Consider the following 22,960-nt stretch of genomic DNA (forward strand, 5'->3'; position numbering starts at 1 on the left):
ACATGTTTATGGGTTTATCCATTTGCTTGGCAAAAAGTGTCATTTGGAGGATTCAGGTACTTCTGTCATTGAAGATCAAAGGAGAACCAGACTGTGGGACCGCTTTGCATACAGAGCTTCCTTTTCGGGAGGTGAGCCTTCCCTTACATACGCCAGAGGAGCTGTGTTGGAAGGTTCTTTCTGTAAAGTGGGGAACCACTGTGGTGGTGCAAACACCATGTTGTTTTCCCACTTGATAAACTCAGTGTGTGTCTGTGAGTCCGTCTGGTGTTTCTTTGCATTGATGCTTTCTGTGAAGTGATGATCCTGTCTCGGGTGCGTGTCTGGTTTGCTTGGCTGTCTTTCTTGGCCTCCAGGTGACGGGAATGCAGGGACATAGCTGGCGTGGTGATCATGCTCCCTTTTCTCTCCCTGAAGATACAGCAGTCCTGTGGGCTGCTGGGAGATTTTGCCTTTCGGATGAGCAACAACGATGTTTCCTTGAGCAATAATGATGTCTCTTTTTGCAGGGGTGGGGTGGGGTAGGGGTTATGCTACGCAGACTCAAAAGTTTTCAGCGAGTGGTCTTAGCTGCCCCTAGGCAAGTGGGATCTTAAGTCATTAGTTTGGTTCAGTTCAGTCGCTGAGTCATATCCGACTCTTTGCGACCCCATGGACTGCAGCACGCCAGGCCTCCCTGTCCATCACCAACTCCCAGAGTTTACTCAAACTCATGTCCATTGAGTCGGTGATGCCATCCAACCATCTCATCCTCTGTTGTCCCCTTCTCATAACCAGGAACCATATTCGCGTCTCCTGCATCGGAGGGCGGATTCTTAACCCCTGGACCTCTGCAACAATGGCTCTCTCCTTCCACCCCAGGGCGTTCTGGACCGGTTTTCTCAGATCCAGCCGAAGCTCATCTTCTCCGTGGAGGCCGTCGTGTACAATGGCAAAGAGCACAGCCATATGGACAAGCTGCAGCGGGTCGTTAAGGGTGTGTGGCTGGTGTGGGGGGTGGTGGTGCAGGGGCAAGAGTCCCACCCCAGGGCTCCCAAGAGCCTCTGGTAGCTGTGAGCTACAAAAATGGAGCAGTCCCAGCCCTAGGTTGTTCTACATTTCATCAAAAAAGAGAAAGATCAGTGACTAAGTTTGTCGGAGTCTGTAAGCTTGCGTGTTCTCCCCCTACTTTTAGGACTACCAGACCTGAAAAAAGTGGTACTGATTCCTTACATCTCCTCCAGAGAGAAGATAGACATCTCCAAGATTCCAAATAGGTGAGACAGCCACATGCGGATCACTATTTCCACATGGAACACAGTCAAGGCCCCACTGCGCAGCAGGTTCTGTGACTCTTTCCAGTTGGAGTGGGAGCATCTTGGAGGTGCAGGGTATCTTTGTTAAAAATTGTCATTCCATAGGGACTTCTCTGGTGGTCCAGGGGTTAAGAATCCACCCCACAGTGCTGGGGACTTGGGTTCAATCCTTGATCTGGGAATTAAGATCCCATATGCTGCAAAGCAACTAAGCCCACGAACCAGAACTAGAGAGTCCGTGCACCACAAGGAAAGATCCTGAGTGCTGCAACTGAGACCTGATGCAGCCAAAAAAAAATCATCATTCTGTAGATGGGCACTGGAAAGCCCAGAGGGAGTCCCTTGGGGCCACATGGTGACTTAGTGGCAGAACTGAGTGGCAGATTCCCAGGCATCCTCACTCTTCCTGTCTCTTGTCCCTCGGAAGTGGTGGTGGGCTTGGATGGGGCCAGGCCATTTGGCCACAGCAGTTCTGAATAGTGTCTGAAGTGTATCTACATGTGTATACGTGTGTGGATGTGTGTATGTGTTAACACACACGTGTGCACTTTTGTGTATATGTATATGGTGTGTATGTATGCATATGCATATGTACAAAGGAATGGCGGTGTTGGTGTTAGTCACTCAGTCATGTCTGACTCTTTGGGACCCCACGGACCCCGCCAGGCTCCTCTGCATGGGATTCTCAGGCAAGAATGCTGGAGTGGGTTGCCATTCACATGCTTAATACATTTTTTTCCATTTTAGAACCTGTTTTTTGTCCCCCTTGTTAATGGCATCTTCCTTTCCTCTTCTGACATTCATAAGCAAAGAGACTTCAGGCCTTGAGCACTGAATAGATTGGTGAGCACCTTAATTCTGAATAGGCATCAATAAAATGGTTTATGATTTGCTCCAAGTAGAGGTTCTTCCTGAAGGTCTTATTGTCCACTTTTCATCTCTCTTAAAGAGAGCACTGAAGAGAGGTCGGTTTTTTTGGGACATGCTTCTTGGCTTGTGGGATCTTAGTGCCGGCTCGGGGATCTAACCCATGTCCCCTGCAGTAGAAGTGCAGGGTCCTGACCTCTGGACTGCCAGGAAAGTCCCAAGGAGAGACTTCTGAGATCAGATGTGTTTACCTGCACAGGTAAACCTATCCATTTAGCCTTGTGTCTGGGCTGCGGTCAAGAGTCTCTGAGCAGCCTCAGAGCCACAGGTGGGGGTCCCGTATGTGTTGTATGCGGGGAGCGAGGGGGCGTGGAGTCCTTGCTCTTGGGTGGACGTGGCTGAGCGGTTCTGTCGAGCGCCTCCTGGGGCACTGAGCAGGATAAAGCTCATGTGCCGTCCCCAAGTTTACAGTCCTGCTCGGGGGTAAGGCACACCTGCAGGAAGAGTGAGCTGTGACCACTGATCCCAGTAGACACAGCCTTGCTCGCTGAGTCAGGGGACAGGCACTGCCCAGGAAGTGAGACATGAGCACAGTTGCTTCTTTGTGGGACCCGAAGGAGGCAACACCTGAAGTGACCTTGAGAGATGGCCCAGATTGGAGGACAGCTTCAGGTACCAGGATTCCAGAGGCTGAAAGGAGCTGCAGCAAAGTCTCACTGAAGGCTGTGGCCTCCAGCCAGACTGCTCTGGGTCATATGTCAGCTGTGTGGCCCCGGGCCAGTGATCAACCTTGCTGTGCCTTGGTTTCCCCATCTGTAAAATGGGTATGATAATAGTACTTTCTTCTCAGGCTTAGCAGTATGCATGGAGTTAGCCGTTGGTAACGTTGTCTGTCATTATGAGCAGGTGACAGACCAGCCAGGAGTGAGCTGTGTCCTCTGGAGCACCCGGGTCAGGACGTGTAGGTCCTTAACAGGCCAGCCCGGGGGCGTGGGCTTGTCCCCGAGACTGTGGGAACCCTGCCGACCTTGATAAATTACACCCAGCCTTAGCTCCCTTTTTAAAAAATTTATTTATTTTTAACTGAAGAATAATTGCTTTACAATATTGTGTTGGTTTCTGTTATACATCAACATGAATCAGCCATAGGTATGTCCCCTCCCTCTTGAACCTCCCTCCCACCTCCCTCCCCCTCCTTGGTTTTATGGATGAGGCCATAATGCACAGAGGCCAGGAGGAACACAGGATAGTTTGCTGGCCCCACAATGGCCTGGTTTTTATTTTTCTGTATGTGTTTATCGGTGATTGATGTAAAATGAGAGCATCCAGGAGAATTAACATCCACCACTTCATTTAGCTCCAGACAGTGTGGAGAGCCCCCCTTGCCCGCCGGTCCACCCTGGGAATCAGGCCCCATCGCTGTCCAGCTTTCAGTTGCTGGGCACCATAGATAAATAGAAAGCATGTCTTCGCCTGTGTGCAGAGACCTGTAACGGGACCGCCCTTTTGGCTTTTCATTTTTAGAAAAGACAACAAAAGTCATCACTATTTACTGTGATTTGTAGACTAGTGGAAAGAAGAGGTTTTTCTCTGTGTGAAGCATCTGATTAGATCGGGCCCTTTATATAAATGGGGTTCAGATGGGAGGTGGGGGCTTTCATTGGCTGGGGGGTTCCACAGTAAATAATTTTCATGACACTCTGGAGAGGAGGACTCTGCTTATTTACTGCTCAGAATTGAATTATTTGGGGTGCCCTTTTCAAATGGCCTCTCCTCCCCCAGGAGACAGGCTCATCTTTAAGGATGACTTCCCATGTGAGCCAGCACACTTCTTCACTCGAGTGTCCGTGCGTTTGTAAATATTTCAGAGTAGTCATTGTTGGCAGTTTGTTGCCAGCCAAGTTGAGCTGAGTTCTCCCCTTTCCTTGAAAGCAAGTTCCATTTGTCAAAACGGTAGCTTTGTTTGTTTTCTTCTCTCCCCCCTCTCTCCCTTCTAAACCAGTGGAACAACAGGGCTGGGGTTCAGGGATTGATTTTTTCCTGCTGATCTCAAAAGAGAGGAATCACCTGTCTCCCAGCGTGGCTTTGCGGTTTCTGCTGTCCTGTTTCTGCTCAGAAAACAGCCCCTTTGGTGGCCCTTGATCACACGCAGTGAGGGTTTGCGTCAGCTTTGGGGGCACAGTTGAGGCTGTTTAGGCCAGAGCCGATAGCTGGGCTGAATCTTACTTGTTCCTGGACAGATGTTCGTATCTGGCCACTGTAAACCTCAGGATATAGGGAATCAGTGAGAATAGGATCATTGCCTGGCAGGATTTCTGTCATAGAAACTCTCGTGTGGGACTTTGATCCCACCTTCTTGCTGTGACCTTCACATGTCGGAAGAGATCTCTAAACCTGTCGCCTCCTCCCCTCCCTTCTCCTGGGGGCTGGGGAGATGGGGGTGGGGGGAAGGAAGGAAGCCAAGGCCCGCTTGGCTCTCACTTCCCCTTGGGGGCCCTGGGGAACAAGGCATTGGCTAATCAGATGGTGAGTAGTGAATGGGAGGCGCCTGGCTTCTGAGGACTCCAGCATCAGTTCAGACCCCCCTCTGCAGAATTTGCACATAAACTGCCAGCGTGTTAATTGCAAGTGATCCCCCTCCACTGTGTTTAATATTAAAGGGCTTAGACTCTTGGGAGAAAAGCCCTTGGTCCCTGTAAGTGGCACTAATAAAGCAAAAATTTCACTCAGTTTTCCTTCAGTTAGCGAAGTCTGTGAGCCCCGACTCTCCCTTCCCTCAGAAAAGCTTTCAGACAAGGCGGGTCCCGGAGTCCAGGCTGTCATCCAGGTAGACATGGAGGGGAACGAATGGGAGGACTCAGCAGATTGCCCCCCACCCCACAACGTTCTAGAACCTTCACCGTCGTTCTCCTGTGCCTTTCTGCCCACAGTGTGTTCCTGGAGGATTTCCTGGCCACCGGGCAAGGCGACCAAGCCCCCCAGCTGGAGTTTGAGCAGCTGCCCTTCAGCCATCCGCTCTTCATCATGTTTTCATCAGGCACGACGGGAGCGCCCAAGTGCATGGTGCACTCGGCCGGGGTAGGTCTGCTCGGGGATGCCCTGCCGGTGAAGGTGGCACCCCATCCCTGCTCTCCCGGTGGGGTGCCACACGGAGATCCATCCTCAAGCAAGATGAGGGAGGCATGCTGGCCTTGCTGCTGTGACCCCATCACCATGGGGTCGGGCTCTGCAGCACCGCCCTGGCCGGGTCTGCACTGGGTGACCCTGTCCCTCTGCACATGGTGATCCCTGAGGGGACCGTGAGCCCAAAGGATGGGTCTTGCCACATTTTAAACAGAAGGAAACAGGATGGATGAGAACAGGAAATATCAGTACATCACAGGTCTTAGGAGGGGTTGGTGTGGTTTCTCCACACTGTCACGTAAGTGCAGGTATGGACGGTCAGGTACAGGGCAGCATCACAAAACTTCTGTCTGACAGTGGGTTGGGGTCAAAAAGTTTGAAAGGCACTGAGTTGTTACTGAATCCAAGCTCGATCTGCTCGCTGCCTAACAGTCCAGTAATCGGGAGATGAGACGGTGAAGCAAGGAATAGCAACTTCATTCAGAGAGCCAGGCGTCCGAGCAGGCTAGGGCCCTAGAGCACCATGTTATCAGGGTCTGGATGCCAGTTTCTTTTGTAGAACAGAAGTGGGAGGAGATGAGGAAGTAAATAAAAATTAGGCTGAAAATTTTGCAAAATATCTCCTGGCTTAGCCAGCCTGGGGGAAGGGATGTGTTAATTTCTTCTTTCCTGCAGCCATTCCCAGGTGGACTGGGTCAGAATGTCATCCTGTGAGCTGAACAAAGGCCCTTTAGTTTAACATTCAGGCCGAGGGGGCAGGTTCCCCAAGGCAGGCCGTTAGAGGTGTATGCTCACAGTTACAGATAGAATCTTTTTAGTGATGATAGTAACAAAAGCAGTGGAGAGCAAACTTTAAAGTAAGAGAAACAGATCTATCATGGAGTCAGATTTTGTTCTTCCCTGTTAACAGGTTACATTACAAAGTACAACTAATTGAAGGATTTCCCAAGCTGCGTTAATCAAAAGTCTGTGCTAGCAAAATAGCATGGACTTGAGGGGCTTAAATGACAAAGATTTACTTCTTCTGTGTTCTGAAGGCTAGAATGTCCAAGATCGGGGTGTGGGCAGGGTGAGTTCCTTCTGAGCCTCTCTCCTTGGCTCACAGGTGGCTGCCTTCTCTCTGTGTCCTCACATTGTCTTTCCTCTGTGCATATACATCCCTGAAGGACCTCTTTAAAAAATATTTACTATTTATTTATATGGCTGCAGCAGGCCTTAGTTGTGGCATGTGGGATTGAACCCGGGTCCCCTGCATTGGGGGCACAGCATCATAGCAACTGGATCACAGGGGAAGTTGTTCCCCCTGCCATCCCCAGTGCTTCTTTGGTGTCTGAATTTCCTCTTTCTGTAAGAACATCAGTCACAGTGGATGATGGCCCACCCTAACGGTCTCACTTCCTCCCCTCCTGGAGGCCCGAGGATTATCTGAGTGGAGAGACCTCACTTTCTCAAACAGCTTTCCAGTTTTGCTTGGTCAGATGGTGGTATTTGAAGATGAAATATAAAATTTCTCTTATCCTAGCTCATTTAGCTTTTACAGATGTTCTCTGTACCTAGAAGCTGTTTGAATCCCTGCCTTAGGAAGGAAACATTTACACTGGAATCGCATTAACACCTTATACCGCTCTTTACACAGTGTTTTCATCAGAACGTGGAAAGGAGTTAACACATACACAGCTTTGTTATTACCTGGATTTGGATCCATGGGTGGTCTGATGGCAGGTTATGAATTATAACCACCAGATGCACACAGCCTGTTCATATACAGCAGGCAGCTTGCCAGAAGCCCTGGGGCGGGAGGGAGGGGCTATCAGAGGCCAAAGGCTTGATTTCTGGAAGCAACACTGGCCAAGCCAAGTGGCCTTTAGGAACGAGTTCTTCCTGTTGCTCAAACCATCCCGTTTCATCACATTGAGTCTGGAGTGCTCACTCTAAGGTGTGGCTGCTGGCATCGTGCTTCCCCTGGAGGGGGCGCCCCAATCCACCTGGTCAGAAGCCTAACACCCAGCCAAAGAGACGAGGGTTTTCAGAAACCTTGCAGGCGAGGGCGGGGTGTATGTGGCAAACAACACATTTTAGGAAAAACTGAAATGCCCAACTGTACTTCTAATTTTAGTGCTCCTCACCTAGTGAATGTCACTTTTTTAGGAGTGGAACATAAAAATGTATTAGATCTAACGTAGTTGGCTCATAAAATCATGGTGCCTGGTATATTTAGAGTGTGGAAAAGTCAGGAAAAGTTATCTTAATTCTGGCTTCACCTGGCTCTTGCATCTCCAGAGAAGTGACTAAGCATCTTGCCCGTTTTCAAGAGTGATCTGGAGAGGAAACTTGAAAACAGCATGATGGGACTGCCAGCACCGACTGTGCCCCAGGGCTGTTAGGGGGTGTGGCCCTGGTTTGCGGGTTTGTGTTTCCCAAGCCCATGAAAGAGCCAGAAAACAGCTTCCTTCTCTTCCTTCTTCTAAATGAGTCCTCTTGCTTGAGTTCCAAGAAACTGTGTTGCTTGTATTTCCTGACCCTCAGGGAAAGAGTTCAGACTTGCCATAAATATTTAAAAATTAAGAGAAGAACTATTAATTTGACTCATTAAGATTCATACTTTGAAGCTGTGGTACATATACACAATGGAATATTACTCAGCCATTAAAAAAAATACATTTGAATCGGTTCTACTGAGATGGATGAAACTGGAGCCCATTATACAGAGTGAAGTAAGCCAGAAAGAAAAACAACAATACAGTATACTAATGCATATATATGGAATTTGAAAGATGGTAACGATAACCCTATATGCGAGACAGAATAAGAGACACAGATGCATAAGAGACACTGTTCCATAAGAACAGTCTTATGGACTCTGAGGGAGAAGGTGAGGGTGGGACGTTCTGGGAGAATAGCATTGAAACATGTATATTATCATATGTGAAACAGAACACCATTCCATGTTCGATGCATGAGACAAGGGCTCAGGGCCGGGGCAATGGGATGACCCAGAGGGATGGGATGGGGAGGGAGGTCGGTGGGGGGGTCCAGGAAGGGGAACACATGTAAACCCATGGCTGATTCATGTCAATGTATGGCAAAAACTATTACAATATTGTAAAGTAATTAGCCCCCAACTAAAATAAATAAATTTATAAAAAATAAAAAAAAAAAAAAGATTCATACTTTGGCCACCTAAGGCAAGGAGCCGACTCATTGGAAAAAACCTTGATGCTGGGAAAGATTGAAGGCAGGAGAAGGGGGATGAGATGGTTGGATGGCATCACTGACTCAATGGACATGAGTTTGAGTGAAGTCTGGGAGATAGTGAAAGACAAGGAAACCTGGCATGCTGCAGTCCATGGGGTTGCAAAGAGTCCGACACGACTTAGTGACTGAACGACAGCAACAACAAAAGGTTCATACAGAGAGAAGCAAAGGACAGTTTTGTGCTGTCAGCAGAGTGAGGGTATGGGACTTCCCTGGAGAGCCAGTGGTTAAGACTCTGAACTTCCATTGAAGGGGGCACGGGTTCAATCCCTGGTCAGGAAACTGCTTGTAGGAAACCACAAGCTGTGTGGCACTGTCAAAAACAAACAAACAAAAAAATGGGGGTACTGAGCAATTGAACAACATGTGATGGGTTATGAATAGGCTGGGCTTATAAAGGCAGACCATCCAGGCAGAGATAAAGCTTAGATGCCGATATAAGTACAAAGGGAAATGGGAAGGGGATTTGCCTCAGGTTTGTCTGATTTGGGACCTCCCAGTCCTTTCTGAGAATTTTCCGTGTGAACAGTCGGCGTTCACAAAGTGTTCCCAAAATGTGTGTTGTCCCCACACGATCACTCACCCACTCCGAGTGAGAACAATGTGTATTGTGGGATTTTCCAAAGAAGCCTGTGCCTGTCCTGGGTTGGGGCCCCTGAGCCCACGATGCATGTGCAGTAAAGCTGAGGGGTCTCAGCTCTCGCAGACCGAGGGTGGCCTTGGAGAACCCTCCCAGCAACCTTTCTACCACCATCTACCCATCCTCCCCGTGTGGCCCATCCCTAGGCAGATTGCCTCCACTCGGGCCTGGTGACAGGGTGCTGTCCAGGACATTGAGTTAGAGAATTTGCTGGGCAGGATTGTTTCTTTTTTTTTTTTAAAGTTAATTAATTTGTCTGCATCAGGTCTTAGTTGTCACCTGCAGGATCTTTGTGCTTCATGTCAAAGCTTTTCGATGCGGTGCACGGACTCTAGTTGTGGTATGCAGGTTCAGGAGTTGTGGCACGTGGGCTAGTGGCTCCAAGGCATGTGTGATCTTAGATCCCTGACCAGAGATTGAACCCATGTCCCCTGCATTGCAAGGCGGATACTTTACCACTGGGCCATGAGGGAAGTCCCTGGCAGGTAGGATTGTTTCTGTTGTGCCTTCAAAGGGGTCATCTCCTAATGGCTTGTTTTTTTATTTCTCTTGGGTACAATGAGGGTTGCAAGGCTCGTTTTAATATGTGAGTCCCAAAGGTTCCTAAACGTCCAGGACTATCATTGTTGTTGGCCAGCAGATCCTGTCTGTGGCCAGACTGAGTGCAGTGGTCCAGCCTTTTCAGGGGTTTTGGAGGGGCTGTGTCCCTGGTCTAGCTTTAGGATCTTGTGTGAGATCCCCAGGTTGCCTGATCACCTGGCGCTCAGAGCCTGCAGGCTGGCAGGAGAGGGTCAGGGTTTCCTCTCGTGTCCTCTGGGAGTCTGAGGGCTCAGGTAACAGAGGGATGGGAGATCGCTTGGCACAGCAAGGCTGTCAGAACTCTTCCTCTTCCTTGACCTCTCCTGCTCCGGGGCCAAGCGTCTGTGCTGTGCGTGCCTCTGTGCACCGGAGGCAGCTGCTTGGCTCACTCGCTTCTCCCCAGGGGATGCTCATCCAGCACCTGAAGGAACACATTCTTCATGGCAACATGACCAGCAGTGACATCATCTTGTATTACACCACGGTGAGTGCCCTCCCAGGGCGAGCTCTGGTTCACTCAGGTAGGGAGGCGTTTATCATTACCCTTCTTTTCGCTTCTCCCCCATCACATGTGTCAATAGTCAGAAATACAGCTCAAGCTGCAGGCTGCATGCCTCAGACCCCAGGCTGTGTGCAGCTGACCCCAGGCTGTGTGATAAGACCTCAGGCTGTGTGCAGCTGACTCCAGGCTGTGTCAGCTGACTCCAGGCTGTGTGCACGAGATCCCAGGCTGCATACAGCTGACCCCAGGCTGCGTGCACAAGTGGCCTCTGGTGTGGGATCCTTCCCTGTCACCCTCCGTCTCTCCCTCTGCCACTGCCTTCTCCCCCCAGGTGGCTGCCTGTTGAGTTGGCACCAAGGTCCCTCTATACCTTGGTCCATCCTCCTGTGTTGACCTTGGTTGCCACTGGGAGACCTGGTGCCCTGGGAAATTCCAGAGAAACAAAGGAGACTGACTGTTAGTTATTTCATGAGCCTGTAGAGGTGGGGAGGAGAGTCACGTGACTGAAATCTGTGGCTCAACCGGGGCGGGGGTTGGGCAGGAACTTACCAGAGATGCCATGAGACTGGTCAGTCCTTAGCCCTGTGGAACAGTATAGGGACTCTGACCTGTTTAAACTGAAAAGGAATTTATTGGAGGTTGTAGGGTGCTGCAGGTGCCAGGCACTGTTCCCCATGTCCGATGTGGATGGGCCACTCCAGCACGCAGCTCTAGGCTTGTGTGTACCATGTGACCACTCTCCTCTCTGTGACCTTCAGTCCCTCTTGTTACCAGTGAGGCTGCAGGAGATGTTCTCCAACACATCTTAGTGTACATGTGTGTGTTGATCCATGCCGTCAACTCTTGATGGGCAATTGCCGGCTCAGGGCATCTCACATTTGGACAGGCAGTTCTTGGCAACTTTGGCTCAGCATCGGGTAGTTTCTAGGGATGTGAGAGGCTGAGTGACAGGACCAAGGGGAGCCCACCCGGCGCTCGGTTGACACGTGTTCCTTTCTGTCCACCCCAGGTTGGCTGGATGATGTGGAACTGGGTGGTGTCTGCTCTTGCCACGGGGGCCGCTGTGGTCCTGTACGACGGCTCTCCCCTGGTTCCGACACCCAACGTGCTCTGGGATCTGGTCGACAGGATCGGGTAAGTACCCGGGATGCTCAGATGCAGGGTGGCCACTGTGAGGGTCTGCTGCCATCTCTGGAATGCTTCACAACCCCCCTCCCTGCACGACCCCCCATCTGTCCACGCCCTCCTCTTGGTGGGGGGCTGTGTGAGGACGTGTAGGTGCTGAGGGCAGGTGAAGTTGTCAAGGAGGGTGGAAAGGGGTGGGCGCCTCGACAGGGACCGACCAGTCAGATCTATGTAGTGAGGAGGGGGCTGCCCCCTCCCACCCCCAGCCCTGGGGTGAGCTCTGAAACCTCGGACACCAGGAGAGGGAACATAGTCTTGTTTCTGGAACTCTGGATTCTAAGAACTTGCAGAGCAGCTTCAGAAGAGAGGCAGAAGAAGGGTTTATTAGAGCCGTGTTTCACACAGGGGTGAGACAGAGAGTGATCCAAGCTGAACGTACTAACCTGGTCAGGGGATGGTGTGGATCCGCTTATCCAGGGAAGAGCAGGTCCGTCCCTGGAGAGTTCCTGGTGTTTGGCCTTCCCAGCTGCCTTGCTGTGAGCCCTCAGGGCTGGCCAATGCCTCAAGGGTCTCCTGGACTCAGCAGTGTGCCCAGATGCCCTGCTGCCAGTGCTGCAGGCGGGCATTTCCGCCTCCCTGCAGTCCTGTTAACAGGGTGACAGGCGGGCATCCTGACGACAGAGACAGAGCCAACTAAAGTGGAACATCAGGGGAAGGGCAAAGTAGCCCCATTTATCCCCCAGCCCCCTCCCCATCGTCATTGCTAGAAACTGTCAGAAGACCCTGTTTCATTAGCACTTTGTTGGCTGATGAATTAATCATCACCGGCTGATGCATTCTCACCGCTGTGGTTGGTGGTCACCGTTGGCTTAATGATCGTATTTCCAGGAATGAGAACACGGCAGCCAGCAGAGCTCCTGGGGCCCAGAAGTCAGCCGCACTGTGAAATGGTCTAATTACTTTACATTTGAGTCTGTTCACACTGGGGAAACAGAATGAGCCACAAATGTTCTTAAATCCTTGGCCATTAATATTTTAAATATAACTTTGGCCTGGGTAATATTTAAATCCTGACATTTGGCTCACGATATGAGAAAGGAAGGTTATTTCCTAATGAGATTGTTTCCAGCAAAAGGTTAATCAAATCCCTGGGAACTTAGGCGACTGGAAGATCTTCTCCCTTAATACCTGTAAGCCGGGTGCAGGTGGAGGCATTTCTGACGTGCGTGCATGGGTTACAGGAAGGTTGGAGGGACAAATGTACCTCCCCAGGGCTTAGAGCTGATGAAGTTGAAGGCTGAAGGACCCAGGGAGACCCAGCTTTGAGTGTGAATAAGTGTATGTTTGTGTGCACATGTGGATGAGGGAATGTGTATATGTGCAGAAGTGTGAGCATATATGTGTTTAAGTATATGCAAGTGTATGTGTATCTGTACAAGTGTGAGCGTATATGCACTTGAGTGTGAAAGTGTGTGAGCATGCATGTCCATGAATAAATGTATATGTGCATCTGATTGTGTGCAGGTGTACATGTGCGTGGTTTTGTATATGCATGTGTGTGTACACATGTGCCTAGGTAAGTGGGAGTGGGAGAGCACACATGTCTGTGAGCGAGTGTATATGTGCTGGCATGTGATCGTGTGCAGGTGTGCACATGCAAGTGTGCATGTGTTTACAGCCCTGTGGACTGTTAGTAAGCATGTGCTGGGCCTCTGCCTTCCATCCTGGTTTGATCTGTGCCCTGGACACTGGCTGAGCTGTGGCCTCGGGGGTCCTCCGGGCCCCCCTGACCTGGCCTTTCTCCTGGTTGGGAGGGCTGACTTGCTGGGTTCAGCGAGGCAGGTGCCACCTGGCAACCTGTGAGGGGTGTGTGAAGGACACCCCAGTGCTCCGGCCACCTACATGGGCGAGAGGGGAGAAAATAATGTCCATACATTGAGAGAGAAAATCTTTGTTGGTTATCATCGTGGCAGCTCACAGGCTTACTAACACGTTTCATAACTGAGTGATCATGTTATAGATGTGAACAAGACTCTTTTAAAGGGCAGATTGTCCTCTTTGGGGTGTTTCTAGGCTCCCTGAATCTAGCCCAGGGAACATTCTGATTGGGGTTAGGGTAGAATTCTGAAGTCTTTGTCCAGGTTTGTAACTGAGCAGGCAATTCATGTTTAGGACTGGGAGACCCATGTTCCAGGCCGAGGGAACAGCAAGTGCCAAGACCCCGAGGGCAGAAAGAAGGGACCAAGATGGGGGTGCTGGGGAGGCTGGAAGGAGGCCTTTGTGGTCCGAATATGGGAGGCAGAGCAGGAGGTGATGCACTGTGATGAGGGCTGATGAGAAGTGATGAGAGGTGAGGGCGGGATGGCTGTACCTGCAGGGTGGGTTTTTTCTGAGTGAAACAAGACACCATTGGGGCACTTGAGGGAGCTACATGATCCCCCCAAAAACCATGGAGTTGAGGGCGCATGAGAGGAGACAGGGCTCAGGCTGGCAGTGCCTTGTCTGCATGTGGTTCCTTACAGGGCTCTGGGGCTTGGATCCCGACCCTGCAAGCCAGGAGCTGCCTCGTTTCTGTGGGGTGATTCCCAGCTTCACTAGCTAAAATATAGTGTTGAGCACCCACCTAAGGGCACCTGCGCTTTGTGAACTCTGTTTTAAGCCGTCTTATGCAAGCCCTGGAGACAGATGGGGCGGCATCGCCGCTTCTTCAGGCAAGCAGGCCTGTGGGCCGGCCCCGGGGACGTTGTCTCAGTCTCTACACATAACCAGGGTCACAGTTTGCAGGGACACCTGTGAATTAAACACCCTTCAAGACAGCAGGGGACAGATGGGGGATGAGCTGAAATCTATGTGTGGTTGGTGGTTGGAGATCTCTGTATGTGTGGCTGGAGGTGGTCCCTGGTCTTCTGTTAAAATACAGATATTCCTGAAGTGGCCGAGACCTTAATCCTCAGAGGTGATCTGGAATTAGTCACACTATCTGAGTTTATGAAATTAGCTGGGGTGGGGGCCTGGGGAGGGTCTTGAGTATGTTTCCTGCTCCCCACAACCTCACAGCTTCCAAATTAGTCATCATTAGGGCGCAGCAACCAGGAGGCATCTGAGCTTTTAGTGGTGGCAGGGTGTCCCTGAGAAGTGAAGAGAATAAGGGGCAGGAGGCATGAAAGACAGTAGCTTTGAGACCCCCCTCACCTCCTCCCGCCCCCATGGATTCTGCACCTCCCAGCCCAATGAGTTCTGAATCACCCAGCATTCTGTGTGTCTCTACCTCTGAACATGAAGCAGAGCATGGCTGTCTCCTTGGAATGAATCTCACCAGCCAGGTGTAAAGGGATAGGTTTTACTGCTCAGAGAGGAGAGGAGACACCTGGATTTTTTTTTTTTTTTTTTTTTTTGGCCACACCGCACGACATGTAGGATCTTAGTTTCCCTACGAGGGATCGAACCCTTGCCCCCCTGCACTGCAAGCGTGGAGTCTTAACCATTGGACTGTCAGGGAAGTCCTGGGACCTGGATTCTATGGCCTCCTTTGGCCCCCAGGAGAAAACATCCTTTACCTAGGAAGCTAGAGCTTTTGTGTTGAGGACTGCCTTGCTGCAGGAAGCAGAACATTAAACAACAGTCTCTCCTTGAAAACACATTATTTATACTTGCACAATGTGTCATTCTCAGCGCAGACTCAGGGATAAAGGACTGTAGAGTTGAAATGTTCAAAAAGAAGGGGAGAAGTTTTGTAAGTTTCATACGAACGCGAGCTGATTTAAGGGAAGAAGATGGGTCAGCAATTCCAAGCACGGCACCTCTTCTAACAAAAGCTCCTGCAACTCTCTCTGCTTTCCTGGAAAATGATCTCATGAGCTCAGAATTTGAGGAGTTTTGATTCTATGACCTCCTTTGATCTCTGAAAGAGATCATCCTACAGTTAGGAAGAATGGGATTTTTTTTTTTCAGGGTCTTGTAGCACTTCTCTTGTAGGGTCTTGTAGGCTTCTCTAGTTGTGGAGGGCAGGCTTAGTTGCCCTGCAGCACGTGGGGTCTTAGTTCCCTGACTAGGGATTGAACTCTTGTCCCATGCACTGGAAGGCAGATTCTTCACCACTGGACCACCAGGGAAGTGTCCCCAAAGATAGTGGGTTTATGTACAAACAGTTGTTTTAAGTAGAGCCAAAGGTTAATGAGAGCCCGAGTGCTCTGCAGACCTGTCACTGCTGGCCCCAGAGTAACACAGGTATTGTAACTTGCTTTCAACTAAATATTAAGTATCAGTTTAGCCCAGAAAAATGGTGTGTCTTGGATTTTGCAGCCTTGTTCTAAATGGGTCACTAATAGGAGAAAACTTTGGTTACCTGCAATATGGAAGAGCCTTGACGGATTTCTGGTGTTTTCTTTTCCATCAGCATCACCATCCTTGGAACAGGTGCTAAGTGGCTGTCTGTGCTCGAAGAGAAAGACATGAGGCCAGGTAAGCATGCCTCCCTGGGCATCCATCCCTGGAAATGAAATCAGAGTCTGCTATGTTACCCGTTTCCTGCAAGCCAGCAGAGGGCGTTGGATTTGACTCTAATCTCTCGGTGCTTCTGGCTCTAGTGGAAACCCACAGTCTCCAGACACTGCACACGATCCTGTCCACTGGCTCCCCGCTGAAAGCCCAGAGCTATGACTACGTGTACAGGTGCATCAAGAGCAGCGTCCTGCTGGGCTCCATCTCAGGTACAACCCCATCGTGCGCCTGTGCCATAGAGAGGGTTCTGGAAGGATCAGAGGACTTGGGGACCAGGCTTGGCCGCTCAGTGTGCTTACCCTCTGACTCAGCAAGCCCACCAGCTTGAATCTGTTGGGATAAACAGTCAGCAGGGTGTGCTCGGTCGATGTTGCTGATTCTCGAATACTTGTGTTCCAGGGAGAAGCTGCAGACATGGAATTAGCAGTTCCTGAACCTTTGCCAGGGTGGGGAATATACACATGCACCTCACATTGGTTGTAACCTCAGATCCTAAATGACTGATTCTGGTAGAGCCTATTTTCTTTACAAAAGAGGAAACGAAGTTTGGGCATGCTAAGTGACTGACCCAAGACCACCTGCTAGCAAGGATACAGAGTGGGATTTAAAAAAAAGAAAAAATTTATTAATTTGGCCGTGCTGGGTGTTAGTTGCAGCATATGCAGGATCTAGTTCCCTGGCCTGGGATCAAATCTGGGGCCCCTGCACTGGGAGCACAGAGTCTTAGCTGCTGAACCACCAGGGAAGTCCCAGTGTGGGATTCAGACCTGGTTCTGTTATCTCAGAGCCAGAGTTTCACCACCATCCCCATCCCATCCGCTGGTCCTCCCCAGATCCTGCCTGGTGGGCAGGGGTGTGGTGGTTGTGTGGGCACAGGGTCGTCTTCCCAGGCCAGGCCAGCCCAGCCCATCTCGGGGTAGCACGCCTGTTAGGATCTCAGTCGGTCTTCCCACCCCTGTCCGGTGAACCCAGCTCTGTGATCCTGAAGCAGAGGAAGCAACACTTCTGCTCATGCCCTTGTGCCTCCTTGGGGCCCCAGGGGCTGGTCCAACCTTGCTGGTCACTGCAGTGAACATGATTCTCCGTTTTTGTGAGAAGCATCAGCCAGTGACTTGAGGTGTCAGGAGGATGCAGGAAGGACCTCGCACTTTGATTCTCTGCCTGAATTAATTCTGCTGAATTAATTCAGCAAATCGTTTTATGTTGATTTTGAAACCCCCTGCCCCACCCCATCCATATACATAGAGTGTGATTAAGGAAAAAATACTTTTTAAATCATAAGGCTATCTTCTTAGGGGTACAAACAGACATAAAGGGGAGAGTGGACACTGGTGTCTGGACCGTCGAGTGTAGGAAAGGACAGTTGGGGGCTCCTTGGGTGACCCCCACTCATACCCTCCTCACTTCATCTGCCTCCACCTTGCACCTGGGTGGGCCCCTTGCGTGTTTCTGCCCTCAGGAAATCCCACCTTGCAATTATGTGGGGCCCTGCCCTCCCCGGGTGCCCGCCGTAGGGGACAGTTGTCAAGGGGGAGGTTGTCCAGGTCCGGGGGTTAATGCCATTCCCTCCTGATGGCACCTGGAGTCTGACTCCCTTTCAAGCTCCTTCCTGAAATCAGAGTGTTTCCCATCCGGCATGTTGTCTCTCATGTGAGACTAGCCCTCCTGGGACCGCAGGCTTTCTGCTCCGGTGATTAAGTGAATGTGAACCACAGCAAAGAGCCTTTGCACGTGACCCGTCTCCTGCGGCAGTGCCTGCGGCGGATATAACAGGCCACACTTCCATCGTCCGTGAACCTCAGTCTCGGATTTCAGTGTGACCGCAGGAGGTCGTTCACTGGTTTCTCCTCCAGCAGGAAGTCCTGGTCCAAAAAAAAAAAAATCACCCAGATCCGGGAGGTTTGTGCCAGTTTCTGAATAACCTCCCTGTTCTTTCCATGAAAAGAAGCTCAACTGTCTGGAGACAGAGTCGGAGAGGTTGTCCTGCAGGGCCTTGTCTCCTGGAGGGTTCACCAATGAAAAACGTGAGCAGTTGGTCTCGGTCTTGTAAATCCTGGATCTCCTTTCGCTGGCAGGTGGCACCGACATCGTCTCCTGCTTCATGGGCCAGAATCCATCCATTCCTGTGTACAAAGGGGAGATTCAGGCTCGGAACCTGGGCATGGCTGTGGAGGCATGGAATGAGCAAGGTGGCGGCCCCAAACCCTTTCTGTCTTTGTGACGAGGCGTGAGTGGTCACCCGGCTGCACTTGGATGTGTAGCTTTTCTGGGGGACATTTCTCCAAAACTGCCCCCTCTGAGGGGCTACCCCTCACTTGCAGACTGCTGGCCTCTGAGCCTGGTTTAACTCCCACCGGCTCCCCATCTGCCTTCAGCCTGAAGCAGAGGAGTAGATGTTGGTTTGGAGCATAGACGGAGGGCCATGTGCTTGGCACGCAAGGCAGGCATCTGAGTTTTGGAAACACTGCTGAGGCTGCCCCACCAATGGCCTCATGTCCTAACCTTGATGAGGACCTGGGGTAAGATGCAGGCACAAGGGACAGTGCACCGCCATCCATGCAGAGTTTAGAAACACGCAAATGATGTTATTCAGATGCACGTGGATGTAGTAAAAGTATTAATACACACAAGGGAATAATACAGCATTCCAGTCGAGAGAGAGATTCGGGAGAGCTGTGTGGGGAGGGATTAGCATGGCTTTTGGTGATGTCGGAGGGATGGGCAGGGGGGTGGGACCAGCTCCGTAGCTTTGTGTGTGTCTGAAATACTGCGTAATAGCTTATAGCTTCAAAAAAGGAGAGAAAGAATGCTGAGGTGTGGCCGTGGTGTGTGCTCAGTGTACCTGTCGCCCCTCCCTGACCAGGAAAGGCCGTGTGGGGGGAGAGTGGTGAGCTGGTGTGCACCAAGCCGCTCCCCTGCCAGCCCACGCACTTCTGGAACGACGAGAATGGCAGCAAGTACAGGAAGGCGTACTTCTCCAAGTTCCCAGGTGGGTCGAGGATGCAGGCGGAGCCGCCCAGATTCCCGCAGGGGCTGGGGCTTCGGGGTCTAATTCTGGATGCACCCACCCCCTGCCAGCCCCCTCTCCCTGCTGAAACCTGGTGAGGCCGCTCCTGGCTCCTTCCGCCAGAGGGGTAATGATGAATTTTTGATCAGTATCTTGTCACCTTCATCTTGAAGCCATCACACGAAACTCTGATCTGGGTTTAGTGTACTCTTAACATCCTCCTTGCCCACAGCCGCTTGCCCCTGAGCCCGGCACCTGGGAGCTGGCACGAGCCACTTGTTTGCCTGTGTAGGGACAGGGCTGGGGAGGGGTGGTGGTCACTGCTTGCTTACCCAGACTCATGTACCTATTCAGGGAGAGATGCCTGTGCAATAGGTGTCTGGCTGGGGTCTCCTCTGTCTCACACCCTGTCATCCAGTCCTCATGGAGGTGATGGGAGAAGAGAGCTTTTGCAGTGAGATAATTAATTTCAGGTCCGTCACTCATTCAGGCTGCCCTCTCCGCTCATCTTTGGAGCGGCGCCCTGCCCCTGAGCTGGGAAGTCTCTTTATTTAAAGCTCTGATCCCTGCCTCCTCCTTATCTTATTTCATAAGCAACCTTGAGTTATTGCTGCTATATAATTCATAATTTAGCAAGCCTTCTGCTCCGGAGTTATTTATACCAAGTACTTGCTCTCTTCAGTCTCTAGAAAGGTGATTCGATTTTGCATAAACCACGTGTGGAGAATCAGGAAGTGGCAGTGACTGTAAGGGGTAGAATGTGCCACCAATCCCTCTTATTTCTCTGCTCAGCCTTGCATGTCCCCATGTAATGTCCCATCTGAAAGCCATTGTACCCAGCATAGCACCTCCCATATGAGTTAGCAGGATCATCCTCCGCCCATGTGGCCTGGTCCTTATTGGATGCCTGCTGCGTTTAAGCCCCACCTCGGATCCTGCCAGGGTGTCGCTGTTGTGACATACTAAGGCAGAATAGAGAGGGAGAGGGAGGGAGAGACATGTTCCTCAAATGATCCTGAAGAGTCAAAGGCTCCTGTCTAAGGAAAGGATTAGAACCTCAGCTTGAAGACTCATCTAAGAAATGACATCTCTTCATCTTCTGCTCAGTATACTGCTCCTTGAAAACTGTCTTTGCTGTCACTTTTTGTTACCTATACAAGGGTTTACATGATAGATGTCTCTTCAGGATTAATTTCATAAAAAGCCTTTTTTTTTTTTTCTTTTGGCCATGCCACGTGGCTTGTGGGATCTTAGTTCCCTGACCAGGGATGGAACCCATTCCCCTTCCAGTGGAAGCACAGAGTTTTAGCCACTGGGCAGCCAGGAAAGTCCCAGAAAATCTTTATTTTTGAAGTGCTGATATTCCTTCTTGGAGAAAATGAATACTCGGTGACTTGTGATATTTCCATTTTTGCCTTGGCTGCCAGGAAGCTCAGAGCTGCCATCATTGCTTTGTTGGAGCCGTCCTCTCACCCCTGTGTAGTTTCTGATTCTTTCAATCATCCCATCATACAGTTGGTTTGATAGGTAGCTTCCTCAAATACTTTCTGAAAGTAGGTGGGATATATGAATAAATACAAAGTAACAAGGGTGGATAAGATAATGGGATCTGAAGCTTCTGGTCATGGTCAGAATGGACATAGGTTGAACTTAAGTCATTTCATCCAGTCTCAGGCTGATTGGGTTTGCGCTTAAGAGTCAAAAACTGTCCTAAGAATTGGGAAGGATGAGATGGTGTCCGTGAAGGCCCTGAGCCAGTTTTATCTGCTATTTTCTCTTTGTGGATCACAGGAACTCTGGGGCTTATTTCAGGAGGCCAGGTTGCTGCTTGCAAGTTGTGCAGAGCCAGTGGGGCCATGCTCTCAGATATTCACAATCGGAGCGCCTCCTCTATTTGTGGGGCCGATCCTGGGCTGGCTGTGTTAGCCCAAGGAGGGAGGCCTCTTCCTGGCAGTTCCATTGTGAGGCTTGGCTTCTCCTTGACCAGACCCCTTGGGTCTGTTCTTTTGCTGCTCCCAGACCGGGGGCCTCTCCTTGAACATCACCAGCCCAGGGCCCAGGTATACGCGGCAGGCCACACGGGGGCGGCTCAGGGCGCACGGTGTCAGTGTCCCCCGATCCCTCTTCTTCTGCCCTCCACGCACCCTGGTTTTTCCTGCTAGTTAAGTCTCTGTCCACGTGGCTGGTGCCTTAGTTCAGGCTTCCATTCCTGGGACTGCTATAGTTGCCTCCCGCCCTGTCTTGCTGCTTCTCTTCATTCCGTTCTGAGATGGGCCCTGACTCCTCCAGACCCGCTCCGTCAGCCGCCCCAGGCTACCCTCTCTTCCGGCATTGGGGCTTGTACTTTCCCACCCTCTTCTCAGAAGCCCCCCTCAAAGCTTCATTGACCTGCCCAGTCCCCCCTTCACATTCTCACTGCTGGCGTTGCTCTCAGCCCATCAGTTCCTCGCTGGTGCCTGCAGGAGGGGTGTTTCTCATGCACTGCTGCATCTCAGAACTGGGTGTAGGGTGGACCCCACTAGAAGGCGTGCCTTTGGGGGTGAGAACTGTTAGTTTAGTTCTGCCCCCAGCCCCACATCACACCTGTTTCTGGGCCTTGTCTCTGTCTGTCGATAAGAGTTACATTTCTGTCATACGTACCTCAGGTGTCTGTCCACGCCTCCCTCAGGGTGACCACCCCCTCTGCCTCCCCGCAGGTGTCTGGGCGCATGGCGACTACTGCAGGATAAACCCCAAGACCGGGGGCATCGTCATGCTGGGCCGAAGGTGAGGGGTCTGCAGACCTGGCTTCTGTCCCCTGCAGACCACCTAGGGAGTGGGGGGTGCTTCCTGCATCCTGGGCTCCTCCACTGGCTCACTCTGGGGGTGGGCTGACTGTACCCCATCTGGGCCCTTCCTGTGTCAGCTTCCCGAGGGCGGGTCTGGCCTGATCCACGTTTCTGAGCCCCAAAGTGGCGGACTGGGGGGCTTTGCGGGGTGGGAGTGAGGCCTTTGGCAGGTGTAAAGCCTGCATCTGTCTACAGTAGCTATGGCCCTTCCCAGAGTGGGAGTGTGGGGGTGCTGGGGCGTCCGCACCTGGGAGAGGGGTACTTGTACAGGTGGGAAGGGCAGGAGGTGGCAGATGCTCCCACACAAGGGGACCCGTTGATGTCTAGCTTTGAGTTTAGAGGCAGAAAGGTTGGTCAGGATCAGGAGCTGGGGAGGTAGCCGGCAATGACTGGGTGGGTGTGGTGTTGTTGTGGGAAGGGGGTGACTGTCCCCCAGCCCCCTCAACCGGCCTCACTCAGGAGCCATCGTGTGTTCATGACCTCGTCTTTCTTTGCAGTGATGGCACGCTCAACCCCAACGGAGTGCGATTCGGCAGCTCGGAAATCTATAACATTGGTGAGCATTTTCCTTTCTCCTGGAATAATTCTCAGATCTTCCAGGAGGGATGGAAGGAGAGTCCTACCTAGCAGGGAGCCTGCTCTCCAAAGATCCCACCTTTTGGCATAACTGGCCCATTTGCCTCTGGTTGTGAGAGTAGACATCTATGAGCTTGTCCTTCTTTCTAGAACACGCCTTATCCCACACTGCCTGTAGCTTGTAAAACCTCAAGATGGGCTTTGTAAGGTCCTGTGGCCCACCCCCATTCCATTATGTCTCAGCCTCATGGTGAGCTCCGTGGGGTTGGTCATTTGTGTCTACTCTTTATGGCTGAAGAAAGATGCACAGAGAGGTTGTGTGATTGTTGAAGGTCACACAGCACTATTCAGCACCAGATAAAGACAGTGCACAATAGAGTCACCTATGGGCCTTCAAAATGCCCCCACCAAAGCCACAGAATCAGCCTCCCAGGGAGGTGGCCTCACAGGGATGTCAGTGCCCCAAGGTCATGTCAGGGCTGTGCAGCCAGGATGGAATCTTGATCCCTGTGATTCCAGCCTTTCTTCCAGTCCCCACCAAGGTGCTTGCTTCCTTTTTCTTTTTAAATTTGTAATTGAGGAAGTAAGCGTGCATGGCTCCCTGTAAGACATTAACCCTTCCAGCGTGAGCTGCAGCTCTCTGCTGGTGATGGGTATCCTTCC

At 51.2% G+C, this 22,960-nt stretch overlaps 1 protein-coding gene across 5 annotated transcripts in view; it reads left to right on the forward strand.

Moving 5' to 3' along the window:
- The window catches only part of AACS (acetoacetyl-CoA synthetase), a 52,246-nt gene that overhangs the window by 23,286 nt on the left and 6,000 nt on the right, over positions 1 to 22,960 (forward strand). For 3 of the 5 annotated variants that reach the window (XM_081540511.1, XM_081540514.1, XM_081540516.1), the window contains 11 exons: positions 862 to 976; positions 1,175 to 1,256; positions 5,093 to 5,240; positions 10,163 to 10,243; positions 11,271 to 11,395; positions 15,783 to 15,847; positions 15,973 to 16,095; positions 17,962 to 18,075; positions 18,750 to 18,875; positions 21,590 to 21,659; positions 22,219 to 22,277. In XM_081540511.1, the coding sequence (XP_081396637.1) occupies positions 862 to 976; positions 1,175 to 1,256; positions 5,093 to 5,240; positions 10,163 to 10,243; positions 11,271 to 11,395; positions 15,783 to 15,847; positions 15,973 to 16,095; positions 17,962 to 18,075; positions 18,750 to 18,875; positions 21,590 to 21,659; positions 22,219 to 22,277 (1,108 nt within the window). The remainder of the gene's footprint in view (positions 1 to 861; positions 977 to 1,174; positions 1,257 to 5,092; positions 5,241 to 10,162; positions 10,244 to 11,270; positions 11,396 to 15,782; positions 15,848 to 15,972; positions 16,096 to 17,961; positions 18,076 to 18,749; positions 18,876 to 21,589; positions 21,660 to 22,218; positions 22,278 to 22,960) is intronic. The other 2 variants (XM_081540512.1, XM_081540515.1) reach the window with 1 other exon arrangement.

This window comes from Giraffa tippelskirchi, chromosome 11 (genome assembly GCF_054371585.1).
Source record: "Giraffa tippelskirchi isolate mGirTip1 chromosome 11, T2T-mGirTip1v1.2.pri, whole genome shotgun sequence".
In the NCBI taxonomy this organism is placed as follows: Eukaryota; Metazoa; Chordata; class Mammalia; order Artiodactyla; family Giraffidae; genus Giraffa; species Giraffa tippelskirchi.